Source organism: Bison bison, unplaced genomic scaffold (assembly GCF_000754665.1).
Source record: "Bison bison bison isolate TAMUID 2011002044 unplaced genomic scaffold, Bison_UMD1.0 scf7180017864347, whole genome shotgun sequence".
In the NCBI taxonomy this organism is placed as follows: Eukaryota; Metazoa; Chordata; class Mammalia; order Artiodactyla; family Bovidae; genus Bison; species Bison bison.
The window spans coordinates 1,836,007-1,856,150 of NW_011494919.1; the positions used below are offsets into that span (position 1 = coordinate 1,836,007).

Sequence of the window (20,144 nt, forward strand, 5' to 3'; positions counted from 1 at the left end):
CAGCTCCAGTACTTTGGTCACCTGATGAGAAGAGTTGACTCATTGGAAAAGACCCTGATGCTGGGAGGGATTGCGGGCAGGAGGAGAAGGGGATGACAGAGGATGAGATGGCTGGATGGCATCACCAACACAATGCACGAGTTTGGGTGAACTCCAGGATTTAGTGATGACAGGGAGGCCGGCGTGCTGTGATTCACTCTCACAAAGAGTCGGACACGATTGAGCGACTGAACCGAACTGATAGCTCAACTGGTAAAAAATCCGATTGCAATGCAGGATACCCTGGTTTGATTCCTGGGTTGGGAAGAACCCCTGGAGAAGGGAACGGCAACCCACTCCAGTATTCTTGCCTGGAGTATCCCCATGGACAGAGGAGCCTGGCAAGCTACAGCCCATGGTGTCACAAAGATTCAGACATGACTGAACAACAGAGCACATAGAAATAATTTAAATAAATTGATCATTTAAATCATAGTATAATCCAACTTAGATAAAATTTTGTAGGGCCTTAAAATACATTGGATATTTAATAGAGATAAGTCACCCTCCATAAAACTAAATATGTTGACTCAAAAACAGCTATTAAGAAAATGACCTATCAAAAGAGCTGGTAAGTGCATCAGGATATATTTCAACAAAATTTGTTAACAAAATTTATAATCAGTAAAAACATACAATGAAATTATTACTTTTACTATGGACTGTAAGAAGATCCAACCGGTCCATTCTAAAGGATATCAGTCCTGGGTGTTCATTGGAAGGACTGATGTTGAAGCTGAAACTCTATTACTTTGGCCACCAGATGCAAAGAGCTAATTCATTTGAAAAATCCCTAATGCTGGGAAAGATTGAAGGCAGGAGGAGAAGGGGACGACAGAGGATAAGATGGTTGGATGGCATCACTGACTCAATGGACATGGGTTTGGGTGGACTTCAGGAGTTGGTGATGGACAGGGAGGCCTGGTGTGCTGCAGTTAATGAGGTTGCAAAGAGTCAGACACAACTGAGCAATTGAACTGAACTATAATTTGTTTTTCACAAAATAAATTTACATATATCCAATTGATCCCTCAATCTTTATCTTTCTACCAGCCTTTTATAAACAGGAAAATATTAACACTTTTTACTGCTAGAAATATTAATTCTAAGACACATATTGATAAAATATATTAGCTGACATGATCAAAAATCCATATTCAGATGTGAAGTGCACAAAGCTAACCTGGACAAGGGAAAGTATGGATTTCACTTTTTTATAGCAGGTACATTTTGTATTGCATTATCAATATAATAAAAAAGTTTGCTCATGGAGTAAAAGGTTTTTAAAAGAATTCATAAATATTACATTACAAAGTGATTGTCAACCACATATTAGTGACATCATAAGCTTCCCTTGAAGTTTATTGTCATACAATATTTAGGAAAATGTGATATTAATACAGCCCATTTTTTTTCTTTATTTATTTGCTGCTGCTGCTAAGTCGTGTCTATAAGCAAAATGAGAAAACTTGTTTACAGAAAACATATTCTGGATCTTCCAAAAATTCCTGATTAACTTTAATAGCCTATTATTACTTCTGAAAATAAACATCTCTAAGGTAAATGAGCTCTGTTTCAAAAGTAGTTAATAATTGTTTATCTCTTTCCATAGAATATTAATGTTCTCAACATTAATTTTTAAAAATATAAAATAGGGTCAATTTAAATACTAGGGGGAAAAAAGATTATATACCTTGTCAGCACTTTAAAAAAGGTCACTGTACTTTGTATGAATGTGGGGTTTAGGAAATTCATTGTTCCTAAAACATCTAATGGAAAATAGAATAGCTAACCAATTCTAAGTTTAGAGAGTAGAATGGTGTCTAACATGGGCAGGAGGGTAGGAGAAGTGATACTGGTCAAAGAGCACAAACTTCCAGTTATAAAATGAGTAAGTTCTGGGGATATAATGAACATCATTGTGATTGGTTAACAACACTGTAATATATACTTGAAAGCTACTAAAAACGTAGATCTTACATGCTCTTACTATAAAAAATGACATGATGGAGGTATTACTTCTCCCGTGGTAACTATACTGCAATACATTAGAGTGTCAAACCAATGCACTGTACATCTTAAATTTACACAATGTCAACAATAAAGCTGGGGAAATTTCTAAAATAAAAAGATAAAAGGTTTTTTTTTTAACTAAAAAAAAAAAAAAAAGGACTTCTTTTAAATGGACCCTCAGAGACATGTTATGGTTACTATTTCTAGGTTCATATAATAAATGTAAGGAACCAGAAGACCCCTAATCTCACCATTTGAGAAGACCTGAGTATCACACAAGGAAGTGGAAGATGCGAGGGCCAAAGAGAAGAAGGGTGGTAACCTCATGGACTGATGGTGGAGAGAGGGCTGAAAAACACTTGCAAATATAGGAATCAGTGTTCAATTTTGAAATTATTTGTGATTTTTAGATTTTTATCTTCTTTAATCACCATCTCATAAAATGTATTTTATACATACAACTTAGGTTTATATATGTACATGTATGTGTGTGTCTATGGAAGTGGTAATTAAGAAAAAATTTTCATACTGAATTAATATGATAGAAAAGAGACACAAAAACAAATGGAAAAAAGCAGGGAAACAAAGTCAGGAAACCGCCTGAAAATCATGAAAATGTGCGGAAAACTTCTAAAGAGTTTGGATTTCCCTAGAACTGGAAAGAAATCTGAATTATTTAAGCTAAACCTTTAAGAAGTGGCATTCCTAGCTGACATCTGTACCTAGGAAAAAATTTTAATATATACAAAAACACTCACAAAATGATACATAGCCTCTAAGTGTGTATACAGGTTCACAAGATAAATTCATACAAGAAAATAAAGAATACACCAAATAAAGAAGTATTTTTGAAAAGATATTCAGATACCCTTGTCATTAGGGAATTGCACATTTTGAAAACAAGATACCATTTCTCATCAAATTTTATTCTAAAATTTGCAAACTAGTACAGCCACTATGGAGAACAGTGTGGAGATTCCTTAAAAAACTGGAAATAGAACTGCCTTATGACCCAGCAATCCCACTACTGGGCATACACACTGAGGAAACCAGAAGGGAAAGAGACACGTGTACCCCAATGTTTATCGCAGCACTGTTTATAATAGCCAGGACATGGAAGCAACCTAGATGTCCATCAGCAGATGAATGGATAAGAAAGCAGTGGTACATATACACAATGGAGTATTACTCAGCCATTAAAAAGAATACATTTGAATCAGTTCTAATGAGGTGGATGAAACTGGAGCCTATTATACAGAGTGAAGTCAGCCAGAAAGAAAAACACCAATACAGTATACTAACGCATATATATGGAATTTAGAAAGATGGTAACAATAACCCTGTATATGAGACAGCAAAAAAGACACTGACATATAGAACAGTCTTTTGGACTCTGTGGGAGAGGGAGAGGGTGAGATGATTTGGGAGAATGGCATTGAAATATGTATAATATCATATATGAAACGAGTCGCCAGTCCAGGTTTGATGCACGATACTGGATGCTTGGGGCTGGTGCACTGGGACGACCCAGAGGGATGGTATGGGGAGGGAGGAGGGAGGAGGGTTCAGGATGGGGAACACGTGTATGCCTGTGGAGGATTCATTTTGATATATGGCAGAACCAATACATATTGTAAAGTTTAAAAATAAAATAAAATTTAAAAAAAGATTAAAAAAATAATAAAAATTAAAAAAAAGAAACTAGAGAATACAAGAAGGTACTTGAGGTACAAAAGTTTGTAAGTTGGTTTATCACTTATTTCTTCTTTGAAATGTAGAATAGTTCAATTTTTTAATCTGGTCCTAAGCACACAGTAAATATGAAAGCATTTTGTAAATTCAAAGTGTTAACACAAAACTGTTAGGATCATTTCATTATGAGAGAAGCTGAGCAAGTAGAAGATTTTATGGGAGTTAATTCTCTTTTACAATATAGTTATTCAACAGAAAATGTCAATGTAAAAATTCCCAGACTGCAAACAAATACAACATTTTTTTTTTTACAAATACAACTTTTAAGAAAAATATCTTCAGCAACAATCAAAATCAGTTGCTAACACCTCATGGTTTTATTCATTATTTTCTATATCAACATGATCAATATGGCAAATACACATGAAAAGGCCTGACAAAAATGGACAATCAGATTAATTTTGTAGAAATAGCAGAATCAAAAAACTGTATTCTGGGCAGCAGTTTTTGTAACAGCAAAACAATCGAGACCTAAGAGAAAGAGTCATTTTACACTGCTCCTCTTTTTAATTGTGAAAATAAATGTATATTCATTAAATGAATAAATAAAATTCTTTTAAATGTTTAAAAAATATTTTTAGAATTTTTAAAAAAAATTCGGACAATAATTTCTAAATTATTGGAAAGAGTTGGGAAGGATGCAGAATAAAGACAAAGCACACCAACTACCTGTGGGAGTTTACACTGGTTCAGCTCCTTAGAAGAGTAATTCTATAATATCTGGTCAGGTTGACAAGGTCACACCTATAAGCCACAATTTCACTTCTATATATACACTCTAAAGAAACATGTGCCCTTGAAGACATGAGCAAGAAGGTTCACTGCAGCACCACCAGTGCAAATATAAGTTGGGAATTATTGAAATGTCCATCACAGGGAGGGTGAATAAAGCCACATATCTACAGATAGTAATTTTGTAAATCAATTAATATGTATGAATAAGAAATAGAGGGACAGATAAATCTCAAAAACATAGCTAGTTGTAACCTCCCACACATCCTGGTCTTTACTCAATACACAGTAACCATTTAAGAACTATCTGTTGTGATCTGTTGTGATCTCTTATACAAAAGTAAGATTAAACTAATATGAAGATAACAAAATGATAAAAATGTCAATTCATCTTCCAAGCAATAAATGTACAGTTCTCACATTAAAAAGATTTAATGAATGTGTTTCATATAAAATCAAGAAAGAATTGTTTAGCCTATTATGAGCAGGTTATTGTTGTTTCTAGGTAAGATTATCATAGCAATAGGTTATATGACCATAACCTTCATCAGTCAGAATTAAAAAAACTAAAAGTTAACTTCTTAAAATTAAAAAAAGAATTCTGGCACAGTAAATGTGTGATCTGATCTTAGTTCTACACTTCAAATTTTTTCCCACAATCGATAATGCTTCACGCAAAGCAAGCTCAATGCTTCATGCAATTTCCAGCTGAAAACTAATTTAAGGTCTTGCAACTTTTATCTACAATATATGAAAATTAGTCATTTTCATAATTAATAGAAGCTTGCTCACAGATTCAAAAGAAACAATTTTTAACATTTCAGAGATACAGGACAGTTAGATAAAGACCAATTGCATTGGTAGCTGCTGTGTGAGATAACATACTAAACCATGCACTGCTTCAAAAGAAAAGGAAAAATACAATCACATTCAGAATATGCTATTAACAGAAATATTATAACGTGCTCCTTCTTAGTTTCTTCTGGGGTTTTTCTGGGGGACAGGGAGGGCATGCCACACAGCTTGTGAGATCTTGAACCCTGGCCCTCAGCAGTGAAAATGTAGAGTCCTAACCACTGGATTGCCAAGGAATTCCCTCCTTCCTAGTTTATAAAATCAGTAAACAGACGTTGGCAGATCAGAAGTCCGAATGAGCCAATAAAAGCAAGAAGAGACTGAAAATTTGGGCAAGGTACAATCCAATCCCCTGGCAGTGCTGGCACTTAGTAGGTGCTCAAGAGGGATCTTAAATGCATGAAGGGAAGGGAAGGATGAAGGGGGAGAAGAAGAGATGAAATCTTTCATTTTATTTCAGAACCATTTTCCTGCTAAGCATCATTCATTCATTCATTTATTCATATATTGATGCAGTTCATTTAATTACATTACCTGAGTCCCTGCTCTAGGTTCCAGAAAAAGAGAAAAGCCAACATATTTCCTCAACACTGCCAGCCTAAGGCCACCTGTTCTCTTACCCTTGGGATGTTGATCAGATAATTCTCAGTGTTAGAAATAGCATCTTTCCTATATCCTTGTACACAATGTTCTTCCAAGGAATAATTTTAAATAGTATCACCTCTGCAAAGCATAGTAGAAGTGAATATAATAAGAATAATGTACTTCAGGCTTACTACTATAACATTTATACAAATGTACTCATCTCATATATTAAGATAGTCAAATATTCACTATATCCTGTGCCTTTGACTGTATATATATGGATACATACAAATATTTTACACTAGTTTTACAATGGCCATACACTAGCTATACATCTCACAGTAGCTAATACCTGTTAGTGTAAAAGGGGAAAATACATGAATTATATTCACATTCTCATTCTTAAGTTACTTGCTTTTTAAACAAAGATATTTAATTTTGACATATTCCAATATTTCATTGAAAATAGGAATGTAATTTTAATAAAAGTCCTAAATCTAACATCTCAACCCAAGAGGACAAGCTTATCAATCTTTCAAGTACTTTTAATCAAGAAATGAAAATATACTTAGCCCAGAGAATGAAATCTACAAAAATGTTAACTCTTTCTTATTTATCACATAGTCTTTTGTGATAATGCACACTTTTTAAATGCTATATATAAAACTAGAAACTTCCAGAGTAAAGATTTAGTGTACACCATAAATTTTAGAAATATGTGAGCTTTTTGAAGATGAGAGGAATAGGAAAAGCTCTATCTCCAAGGGAAAGTTAAAACTTTTTAAACTTATCTTCCCAATGTTTCAACAAAACATAAGCTTCCAACAGTGTTCTTCCAAATATGCCTTCATTGTATTTTTGAAAAATTATGCTGAAATTTTTATATTGTTTTAAATTAAAAAAAAACTAAGCCTTTTTCTCTTATTTGAGCTGTGATTTAAAACCTGAAAAATTTGAAAGCTGATAGGAGTTGCTTTTCTACAGTAAATGACATATTCTCTGTCAAGTTCTTTTATTTCTTCATGAGTCACACCATACTTTAGCATATAAATAAATAAAACATTTATGAAAATATTTCCAAAATATTTTTAAAGCAGGCAATCCCACACTCATAAAACAGCTGAAGGGAAACAAATTCGTGCACATTATTTCAGGCTGCCCTGCTTTATTCATGAACATTATTAAGCCCCGGAAAATAAAGAACAGTTATTGTCTGCACTGTGACGGAGCCAGCAATCTCTTTGCAAACAGGACCACTAATTTATGAACAGCAACAGATACAAGGAAACCCACTTGTTCCTTTCATCTTGTAAAACGCCACAGGCTACGTGAATAAGGACCTTTAGCATATAGTGAAGCCCCAGGTCATAATTATGGACCCTTCCAAAAACATATTTTTGTTTGCCTGCTTTATTTTAAGGAAACCTATAACAAATACCATTAGATTCCTTAAATGAAAAAAGAAGTGTTATCCCAGTAAGGATTCCAACCCACTGATAATATATTCCACCCCACTGGTAATATATGAACTTCCAGTGCTGAATTCCAGAAGTGAGTGTGGACTATACACTGGAATAATCTTACATCTTCTGAGATCAGTGGCTGGCAGTTTCCTCGCTTCTGAGCAACGCCAATCTCCCAGCCTTTATCTCACTGTCATGTGGGGCTCACTACATCCATGGACCCAAGTGATTATCCCGATTGATGATATACAAAGGCTTGTTTCAAAAACACGCAATCAAGATAATAAAAAATAAATTTTAAATTAAAATGTTTTCTGAAAACTGGGGAAAAAAAAAAAACATGCTTCCGTGGAACCCCAAGAGATCCATGAGAGAAGGGACCATACTACACTCCAACCCAAAGTCTTTTATAACATACATAACGGCTAAAAAAAAAAAGGGGGTAATATTACTGAAGTAGGAAATATACATGAAATGTTTAAAAAATCAAACGATCAAAACGTAGCACATCTACTTACATGATTTAAGAAGTAAATTGAGAGTAATTTGCTCTCAAGTCAAGTAAGTTTCCCAACAAAATGTACTGGCTTGTTTCTTCTTAAGAAAAAAAAAAGGGGGGGCTGATTTGTTTGCAGATATTTTCATTACACAGAAACTAGACAGAGGGCATTTTACTTATTGATAAAGTGTCTTGTTTGGTTCTAATATAGCAAATGTGATCTCTCAAATTGCTTATTTAGGTTTTTTTCATGGAACTAAGCCTATAGCTACTTATTCTATTCATTAAATTAAAAGCAGGTATTCTTCCTGTAAGAGAATTTGTTCCAGTAAAGTTAGTCTTTAGGCAAAATTCTTCTAAATCTGCCTTGCCTTCTCATGATTCTTAAATAAAACTGACGTGTCACAAAGGGAGAACATGAAAATTTATTACAACAAATCATATTTAAGAAAGACCCATTCTTTTTCACTTTTATAATTGATATTTTAAAAAACAGCAAAACTCACCCTAGTAAAAATACAGGTATAATTTACTAAACAGAAAAAATTTTTAAGTTGTACATAATATTACCAGACACTCCAGTAGAGACAATCTTATGTCATTATACTACTGATAAAAGTGAAAGTATTAGTTACCCATTCACGTCCAACTCTGTCCACCAGGCTCCTCTGTCCATGGAATTATCCAGGCAAGAATACTGGAGTAGGGTGTATTCCCTTCCCCAGGGGCTCTTCCCGACCCAGGGCTTGAACCCAGGTCTCCTGCATTGCAGGCAGATTCTTTACCATCTGAGCCACCCAGGACACTTTCACACCAAAAGTTTTCAGCAACCCAAACCCATGTTAAAAGTCGAAATACTCCAGGTTTTGTATTTTTCTCAATCTTTTGAATTCAATGCACTCTATCTTGATCAATTTATCCAACAATATGTGAAAAGTTTGTTAGAGTATATTTGAAGACAGAAGAAAATGTTCAGCTACCATTCACTGAGTCCCTACATGTTAATACCTGCTGGCACTTTCTTTCACCTGTATGGTTAACGCTGTTATCTAAAAAAGTAGGTTTGATTTATCATGGTCTTCTTTGACCATATCTTCTAACTTGGAATGATTTAGTTTTGACGTTAAATGATAAATTATAATGAGCTTCAAGAAATCATAATGAAGCTTCACTGTTCAAAAATCTTTAATGACTCTCTCAAACTCAAATTGATATTTTAAGTCTTCTTCCATGTGAGTCCGACTTAACTCTTTTTAAGCGTATGGTCCACAATTCTCATCCACAGCTCCCCTACTCTGGTAACGCTGATCTATTCACTGAGCCTTTTATCTCTAAAATGTGTTTTCCATATCATACACACTATCATTTTCATAAGAAAAAATCATTACATCACTTTCAGTGGATGGTTAATATCTTCTAGTTCAGCTAATTCAAGTCACAAACCTTTGCTTAAAATGCATATCAATATATTTTCCTCCAACAATTTCTCATGAACAAATTTCATAATAGAAATGAGGCTTTTTTCTAAGACATATAAAAATATTACTAGATTAAAACATCTTAAAATCTGACATTTCAATGTTTCTATTTTTAAAAAATCATCAATTCATCAGGAATTACATTTTAACTCAACTTAAATTTTGTCCTGATTTATTATATTCACTTTATTTGATAAGTAGAGTTTTAAAAATTAATTGGCTTTGTGATTTAGTTCTGTATGTAAACAAAGCACAAACTATTTAAACAGATTGACATTAATACTCTTATAAAAAAGGAATACCAACAGAAGTTACATTTTGTGTTGAACAAAAGCAATAAATTTGTTTGAGAGCAGTGTAATCTAAATATTTTCATTCTAATCATATACAGAATAGCTAATGCTTTATAAAAGAAAAAATAAACTATTTTATTATAGTAAAAAGTAATTTTACAGACAAGATGATTAAAACAATAAAAAGATCATATATTTGCCAATGTGTGTTATAATTTTATAACCCATTAATTTTATTTCTCAGCACATTGTTTGAATTAAGGTTGCATTCTGATCATAGATGATTCTTAAACATCAAACTAATATTTCCTATTTTACTATTTCTCAGACTTGTCTACACTTTGACATATCACAATGATGTTCCTAGAAAAGCCACATGAGGAGGTAGAGGAAAAGTTAGGAAAATATTTCTCAAAATTATATTTTTGAAAATGAATCTATAATTACTCAGTTAAAAGCAATGGGATTTTGTTTTATAGACTATTTTCATAAAATCTCATATGTATGTCTGTTCATACTGAAGTAAACCATGGGTCAGAATACTGGGGGATCTGGCGGAAACCCCAGAAAGGCATATATTTCACTGACAAAACAGACTCCCTACTCCAACTCAATTTATAAGCCTGATGATGACCTCAGAGACAAGCCATGAAAGTTAGTGGTGGTCTAGTTGCTATCAAGGTTAGAATAAAACTAAAATTTCATTTTATACCAGTATAATACACAAAGACAAAGAAGTACACCTAGATAAATTTACCAGGATAATAACAACAGGTAAATTACACAGCAAGATTTGTCCTCAGTTTCAGAAATCAAGATATATTTACCTTGAAAGGCAGCTGCATTTCGAGATATCAAAAACTTCAATGTAGAGCTGGATGTTTGAAGTACCTGCTGCATATCCTGGCGAGCCACGACTTGGTATCTCTCCTCCATCTTCCTGGTGCAACACGAAGGTTTTTTGGCTGTGCAAACCTGAAGATCAGGCCCTGCAATACACAGAATATTTTTCAGAATAATTACTTATTCATTTAGCAACATTACATGTTATGTATCAACCGTTAATGATCAGCACTGCATGTAACAGGTTCATGTTCTGGATACCTTCCAGCAAAATGACACCAGTGGGGTGACACCAACCTAAGGATACACTGGATCCCACAGCAAGCTGTGTCAGGAACTGGCTCTAACACCAGCAGGCAAAAACACAAACATGTGGAGGCTAAAAGATACACTGCTAAACAACCAATGGATCACTAGAAAAATCAAAGAAGAAATAATTTTTTCAAAAACCTAGAGATAAATGAAAATGAAAACGCAACAATCTAAAAATCTACAGGATGCAGCAGAAGAAATTCTAAGAGGAAGTTTATAGCAATACAAACTTACCTCATGAAATAAACAAACAAAAAAGAACCTCAAAAGAATAACCTAAACTTACACTTAAAGGAACTAGAAAAATAAGAACAACAACAAAACAATGTTAGAAGAAGGAAAGAAATCATAAAGATCAGAGAAGAAATAGATGAAACAGAGAATTTGGGGGGAAAAAAAAAACAGAAAACATCAATTAAACTAAGAGCTGATTCTTTGAAACAAAATTGATAATCCAGATGCCAGACTCAGGGAGGGGAAAAGTAAGAGGGCCGAAATCAACAAAACTAGAAATGAAACAGAAGTTACAATTGACACCACAGACATATAAAGGGTCTTAAGAGATTACCACAAAGAATTATAGCTCAGTATCATGGAAAAAGCAAGAGAGTTCCAGAAAAACATCTATTTCTGCTTGATTGACTATGCCAAAGCCTTTGACTGTGTGGGTCACAATAAACTGTGGAAAATTCTTCAAGAGATGGGAATACCAGACTACCTGACCTGCCTTTTGAGAACTGGATATGGAACAACAGACTGGTTCCAAATAGGAAAAGGAGTATGTCAAGGCTGTATATTGTCACCCTGCTTATTGAACTTATATGCAGAGTACATCATGAGAAACGCTGGGCTGGAAGAAGCACAAGCTGGAATCAAGGTTGCCGGGAGAAATATCAATAACCTCAGATATTCAGATGACACCACCCTTATGGCAGAAAGTGAAGAGGAACTAAAAAGCCTCTTGATGAAAGTGAAAGTGGAGAGTGAAAAAGTTGGCTTAAAGCTCAACATTCAGAAAACAAAGATCATGGCATCTGGCCCCATCACTTCATGGCAAATAGATGGGGAAACAGTGTCAGGCTTTATTTTGGGGGGCTCTGAAATCACTGCATATGGTGATTGCAGCCATGAAATTAAAAGACACTTACTCCTTGGAAGGAAAGTTATGACCAACCTAGATAGCATATTCAAAAGCAGAGATATTACTTTGCCAACAAAGTCCATCTAGTCAAGGCTGTTTTTCCAGTGCTCATGTATGGATATGAGAGTTGGACTGTGAAGAAAGCTGAGAGTTGAAGAATTGATGCTTTTGAACTGTGGTGTTGGAGAAGGCTCTTGAGAGTCCCTTGGACTGCAAGGAGATCCAACAAGTCCATCCTAAAGGAGATCAGTTCTAGGTGTTCATTGGAAGGACTGATACTAAAGCTGAAACTCCAATACTTTGGCCACCTCATGCGAAGAGTTTACTCATTGGAAAAGACTCTGATGCTGGGAGGGATTGGGGGCAGGATGAGAAGGGGATCACAGAGGATGAGATGGTTGGATGGCATTACCAACTCGATGGACATTAGTTTGAGTGAACTCCGGGAGTTGGTGATGGACATGGATGCCTGGTGTGCTGTGATTCACGGGGTCGCAAAGAGTCAGACACGACTGAGCAACTGAATTGAACTACCTAAAAGAAGTGGACATGGGACTTCCCCAGTGGTCCAGTGGTTAAGACTCTGTGCTTCCAATGTAGAAGTGCAGGTTCAATTACTGGTTGGAGAACTAAGATCCCATATGCCTTATGACCAAAAATAAAAATAAATAAATAAAAGAAGTGGACAAATTTCTATAAATACACAATCTTCTAAGACTGGACCAGAAAGAAACAGAAAATATGAGCAGACTAACTACCAGTAATGAAATTGAATCAGTAATTAAAAAAACAAAACCAACAACAACAAACAAAAGTCCAAGACAAGATGGCTTCACAGGTGAACTCTACCAAACATTTAGAGAAGAATTAACAACTATCCTTCTCAAACTATTCCAAAATATTACAGAAGAAGGAAGTTTCAGAGCTCATTCTACAAACCAAGCATCACATTGATATCAAAATCAGACAAAAATATCACAAAAAGAAAATTATAGGCCAAAATCATTGATGACAATAGAAAATCCTCAACAAAATATTAGCAAACCAAATTTTCAACACTGTATTTAAAAACTCATGATGCATGGATAGTTCAATATCCTCAACCAATCAGTCAGTGTGATACCCCACACTAACAAATTGAAGAATAAAAACTGTGTGATCATACCAATAGATACAGAAAAAGCTTCTGACAAAATTCAACATTCATTTATGATTTAAAAACAAATCTAGAAAGTGGGCAGAGAGGGAACACACTTCAACATAATAAAAGCCATATATGACAGACCCACAGCTAACATAAGATTCAATGGTGAAAACCTGAAATCATTTCCTCTAAGATCCGGTACAAGAAAAGAATACCCTCTTACCACTTTTATTCAACACAGTTTTTTAAGTCTAGCCACTGCACTCAAGCAAGAAAAAGAAACAAAAGGAATCCAAATTGGAAAGGAAGAAGTAAAACTATCACTTTGCAAATGACATGATTCTACACATACAAGATCCTCAAGACATCATCAAAAACTACTAGAGCTCATCAACAAATTCAGTATACAAAATTAAAATACAGAAATCTGTTGCCTTTCTATATACTAACAATGAACTATCAGGAAGATAAATTTGGCAATCTCATTTACAGTTACATCTGAAAGAATAAAATATCTAGGAATAAACCTACTTAAAGAGACAAAAGACCTGTATGCAGAAAACTGTAAGACTAATGAAAGAAACTGAAGACAACATAATATACAGAAAGATACACCATGTTCATGGATTAGGAGAATTAATATTGTTAAAATGATCATACTTCCCGAGGCTATCTACAGATTTAATGCAATCCCTATAAAAATACCAAGAGCATTTTTCACAGAACTAGAACAAATTATTTTAAAATTTGCATGGAAATATAAAAGTCCCCAAATGCCATATGAAGTTCTTAGAGTCACCAAAATCATAGAGATGGAAAGTAGAATGGTAGTTCGCTAGGGCAGGGCAGAGGAAGGAGATTGCGGAGTTAATGTTTAATGGGGATAGAATTCCAATTTTGCAAGATACAAGTAATACTGGAGGGATATGGTAACAATGGTTATACAACATAAATGTATTTAGTACTGCCAAACTAGGCACTATAAAATGGTTAAGATGGTACATTTTATATTTTACCACAACAGAAAAAAATCAGAAACAATTTTTGATTATTTATATCAAAAATATGATATATGATTAACAACTCTTATCCTGGATAGAAAACCAAGGCACGCATATTTATCCATAGCAGGCAAGCTAGAGAATACAGAACAGTACAAGGTATGCATAAAAAGGAATGAATTTGAGTCAGTTCTAGTGAGGGAGAGGAACCTAGAATCTGTTATATAGAAATGAAGTAAGTCAGGAAGAAAAAAAAAAATATCATATATTAACACGTATATATATGGGGTTCTCTGATGGCTCAGATGGTAAAGAATCTGCCTGCAATGCAGGAGACTTGGGTTCGATCCCTGGGTCAGGAAGATCCCCTGGAGAAGGAAATGGTAACCCACTCCAGTTTTCTTGCTGGAGAATCCATGGACAAAGGAGCCTAGTGGGCCACAGTCCATGGGGTCACAAAGAGTTGGACACGACTGAATGACTAACATACACATGGCTGATTCACGTTGTTGTGTGGCAGAAACCAACACAACATTGTAAAGCAGTTATCCCCCAACCAAAAATGAGTAGGAGGCTTGGCAAAGTGCCTGAAGAAGACAAACCTGAGGGTCTCAAAAGGTGGGCCTTGAGCCATCCCAAGGCTACCCAGGTTTTATGTAAAGCTCGGGACATTGTATTTATATGGCCTAACCCAATAGAGTTATTCCCTTATTTGGGAGTAGGAGGAAGAATTATGGCCTTTGATCTCTGAGTTGCACAGCTCCTATCTTGGCTCTTCATTGACCAACTGTAGATTAGTAAATACAAAATACGTGAATGTACATGAACAAACACACACACACACACACACACACACACACATCAGCCTCTTTTCAAACTCCACATTTTCCACACAGATTCAGCCTCAGGTTTTAGCATGTGTAAGTTAGACAAATAAACAGGAGCCTGTTTAAGGATTTCACAAAGGCTAAGATGCATAAAATGTGTCACAGTAGGTAACATTTTGGCAATTGTCTTTTATTTACGATGCATAAAAGTTATACAAAAGCAAATTCCACTTCAAACAGTAAAATTGATTGAAAGAAAACAAAGCTATCTTCTCAGCTTTCTTTCTAAATGCAAAGATAGAGGGATTAAAAATTTAGAGAAAAACAATTTTAGAGACTGGGGAAGACAACCAATGAATAAACATTAAAGGATATAAACATATTTGGTATGGGAAAGACTGCTACAGGATAAAAATAATGACAATAGTACAAAAACAACAATAATAATAATAGATCATTGCAAATCTCTCTCCAGAATTTAAATACCTAACATCACTTTGCAAGGTCACATTTCTAACCGTGGCTGAAAAAGGCCCCAGGTTGGACCATGTCTTCTTTCCCTCCAGCTCCAGGTGTATCTCAAGCAACATTGGCTGTGGTTCTCTTCCCTTCACACACTGCCTTATTTAATTTCCTTATATTCACCAAGTACACACTGGCCACAGTGCCATCCTTCATGCTCTTCCCTCTGTCTTGGACAGTCTTGCGGTCAACACACACCTTCCCCTACTTCATTCCCATCTAGTTTTCTTTAGATCATAACTCAGTCTTCCCATGGGAACTTTGCTTAACCCCACAGACAGCTCCAATAGTTATACTATGCCTTAGCGTTCACTCATTGTGGCTGTAATGTTATATTCCTAAATGTGATTACTAATTAATTCATTCCCTCATCTGTACTACTAAGCTCTAAGTGGAGGGATTTTTATTCTTCATCATATGCCACTTATCCAGCTCAGAGCCTTGTACATCATAAACACTCAATTTTAATTCATTAAACCAACAGTCAAGGATCCACTATGCATATGCATTATCTCATTTAAGCCTCACATGGACCCTCTGACATAGGTACCATCACTACCACATTTTACTTGTGAGGAAACAGACGTAAAGAGGCTTTGACCACTGCCCAATGGCACATACCTACATAATACAAAAAAGTGGAGCTGGTGTTCCGAAACAGGCAGAGTGATTCCCGAGCTGTCATATTGACCACTAGTTCACTGACAGGAAAGCCAGAGTCCTCAATCTATAAATGGCTTGTATACAGACACACCTGACCATTTTCAACTTCTCTTTCTAAAGAAGTCATCTGTTTGGAAAACTTTAAGAAAATAAAGTTCAGGTTAGAATCATCCAGGGAGTTTTATTGAAAAATAAAAATTAGCTGAAGTATAAAATTATAGAGCTGCCATTTGCCTTTGTGCCCAATTTTACATGGTAGAAAGTAGACTTAGAAAAATGCTACAAATTACCCTGGTTTCTAAACATAAGGTGGGAGAGCAACCATCATGTCTCAGCACACTGAATACGTATGGTTAGCAATTTAAACAACTTAGAGCAAACACATTCCTCAAGCTGATGAGGATCTGCATTGATTAAACCAGACTTTAATTCAGAATCGTGGAAGTTGGTAATGCCAACATCAAACTAAACTCCAAGTCAAATCAAGACTATAATTCAAAGACCTAGTTATGTCTAATTGGCATGATATTTTTATCAGTAGTAACTTAAGGTCTCAATGAGGGGGAAAGAGTCCACAGGAAACTAGCTGCCTTGCCTTCTGTGTCAGTTCAAAAGATAAGCAAGATGAACTGATGTGGCAGTGAGCAGTGGCATGAAGCGAGATCTTAGTTCCCTGCCCAGGAATTGAACCTAGGCAACCTAGATGAAAACAAGGAATCCTAGCCCCTGGAGCAGCAAGGGCTAGAAGCTATTTTTCCCTGAATCTTTGCCCCCAGTGAAAAATGCATCTATCAACAGAGGCTAGAACTGTAAACACAGGTACAAAGTTCATTATTATAGACATAACACAACAACGAGTGGGAGAGCACACAGAGAAGCAGTTTGTTAAGACAGAAGCAAGGCAGAGGGGCATACCTGCAGAGAAAGGGCGCAGGCGTCCCTGCCAGTGAGGAGGAACGTGGCGAAGAGGCAGTTAAGCTGTTTATAGAAGTCAGTTCTTCCGGGTCTGTGTTTACCTTTAGCCAATAATTTGGTTTCTTTTACTACACCTGACCTACCCTGGGACCCTCCCCTGGGTGCACATGCATCCCTCAGCCAAGATGGATTTCAAAGTGAAGGCTTCTGGGAGCAAAATTCATTATGCCTTGGTGTTATTCTCTGACTTTTGACCCCCAAGGAGACTTTCTGCACATATGTAGTGTCTCCCTTGTTCCAAAAGGGGCTGGTGGGAGGCAGTGAAGATCCCTTAATCCTTTACTCACACAGCGTTCTGCCCCTCTTTGTCCTCCATTGACTATTCTGCTGTAACTATTACTTTAAGGTGTTTGTGGAGTATGCTCAGTCACTTCAGTCACGTCCAACTCTCTGTGACCCCATGGACTGCAGCCCACCAGGCTCCTCTGTCCATGGGATTCTCCAGGCAAGAATACTGGAGTGTGTTGCCACACCACTCTGACCCAGGGATTGAGCCTGCGTCTCCTGCTTTGCAGGTGGATTCTTTACCCACCAAGCTACCTGGGACAAGAGACACAGCCTGGCTACTAACCCTGTTTCTGTAATTTCCATTTCAAAGGGAAAACAGGAGGCTGAGTGTAAATGCCTTAACTGAAGCCCACCTACCTCATGTCTCTAGAAATACAAACAGGAGGCTAGTACTAAATATCCAGCCTGAAGCTCACTTCTTCCTGCCCCATGAAATGCAAACAAGAGGCCAGTTGTAACGGTCTAACTTGGAGCCCATATATCTCCTATCTCAGAATTATACATCCTCAGGGAAAGGACCACATCTTAATTCTATCCACAGTATAAACATAGAGATCACAGAGGATGAGATGGTTGGATGGCATCACCGACTCGATGGACATGAGTTTGAGCAAGCTCCGGGAGTTGGTGATGGACAGGGAAGCCTGGCGTGCTGCAGTCCATGGGGTCACAAAGAGTCACACATGACTGAGCGAATGAACTGAACTGATAAGCACAAAGGACAAAAGATGCTTGTTGATAAAACACCCAGAATACAGTTCTCCCCTTGTAAATAGAACCAGAATCGTAAGAAAGCAAAGCTAGATAAAACCCAAACAGATCCCACATGGTAACAAGACACATTTTTAAAATATGTCAAAGCCTGACTTCAAGGAACAGGGAATCACTGACGTTGCTTATGAAACAAGAAGAGTGCACAACCCATGGTCAGGAGCAGCAGCTGTGTTTCTGATCTGTAAAACCACACTCTTCAAGAATTAAAGTGCTGAGAACAAAATGAAATTAAAAATAAAACAGCAGCCTCCCTACTGAAGCGGCCCTCAACCAGAATTGTGGGGGCTTTTCTGGATTTCTTACCCAGAGGCAACAGTACTAGTTAGTACATTTTCCTTTCTGTTCCCCAGCTTAAGCAGCTGTTACAATCATCTACCTGCTCGTGCACAGTTTTTAATATGTTAAAATGGGATCATTGGGAGGCATTCTGGAAAGATGGTGGCAGTAGCAGCATCATTTCACAATATCCCAGTCCCCACACAGACCAGATAGGACAACTTGAAATTAAATCCAAAAAATAAAACAAAACTGGGTGATGGACTATCCCTACAAACTTCAAAATATATAGGTAATAGGGGGAAAACCAGCAACAGCCAACAGAGCTTCACAGTATCAGAGTCAGGGCAGGAGGGAGAAAAATGAAGCAGGGGGTAATGTCTGGAGAATCTGACGACAGATGAAGCCCAAAGAGCCAAGAGGAATTCACAGAAAAGCACAGTGAACCGATCTGCAAACAGCAGCTGAAACTGGGAAAGTTTTGCCCTCTCCATTACTGGATATGCACAAAGGAGCCAAGATGAAAAGGAACGAATTAGCAGGAGCAATCCAGACCCCTATGAATGCTCCAGATTCAGTAGGTGCCTTTCCAAGGAAGAACCCCACACAGAAGAGAAATGTCTGGAAGAGGAATTAAAATTCAACAGTAGAAGAATTTAAGAGACACAGACAGAGAATGCCTAGACCAAAGTGGGAAGGGAAACAAATCCAGGAAATTTCAGAAAACAAGCAGCCATACTTTCAAACACTACACAAAAACCAACACAAGAGAAGCTCTGGAAAGCCACGAAAACCGTTCTGAAGTCTACCTCAACCTAAATTTTCAAGGAAAAAAACTAACTTCACATGAAATGAATATCAAAACATACTGAGGTCAAATCTCACACAGAGTTATTATAATACAAAAGGAAATAAAGAACAGAATAACATCCCCACAGACAAAGAAAACATGCCAGAAAGACATGCCCTCCCACAAAAAGAAATTTAAAAAATCAGCCAAGTTATTTCAAAACAAGCTAAAAGATGACACAAAGCATAAAAGAACACCACAAATCAGAGTTTAGAAAATTCAGATGTGAGGTGACAGTACTCAAGAACGAATTAAAGATGAAAGAAAAAATTCCAAAGAAAAGAATAAACTAGAAGGAACACAGGAGCCAATCATACAAAGGTAGTACCTAGGAGAAACAAAAGGTGGAAAATAAGGGATTGTGAAAAATCAGAAAGAATGAAAGGGTTTAAAAGATCTATGGCTGATTCATGTTGATGTCTGGTAGAAACCAACACAATGCTGTAAAGCAATTATCCTTCAATTAAAAATAAAAGAAAAGTGACAAAAAATATTGTTTATAATGTAAGTGCACTGAAGGAAAAAAACAGGACAAATACTAAAACCTGCATTTTATGCTATGCTGAAACTGCTGTGAGAATGAAATGGGATATAAAAAATAAGCAATTATGGAATATTCAAAATCTATTCTCTAATTCTATACTGTATCCTTGAAAATCAGGATGTTTTTAGTGAAGATGAAAATAGATACAGACATAGTAAAGAGGAGCTTAAGTAAAACTTTGCAATCTTGACTTAAACTATCATTATGAAAGCATCAAGATATTTACCTTTAAAATATATATTCCCGAGTTTCACTGAAAAGGCCTAGGAACAATG

General features: G+C 36.1%; 1 protein-coding gene across 1 annotated transcript in view; it reads right to left on the bottom strand.

Moving 5' to 3' along the window:
* Positions 1 to 20,144, bottom strand: part of GPC5 (glypican 5) — a 908,679-nt gene that overhangs the window by 857,006 nt on the left and 31,529 nt on the right. The window contains 1 exon segment of the mRNA XM_010854706.1: positions 10,537 to 10,698. Within this exon segment, the coding sequence (XP_010853008.1) occupies positions 10,537 to 10,698 (162 nt within the window).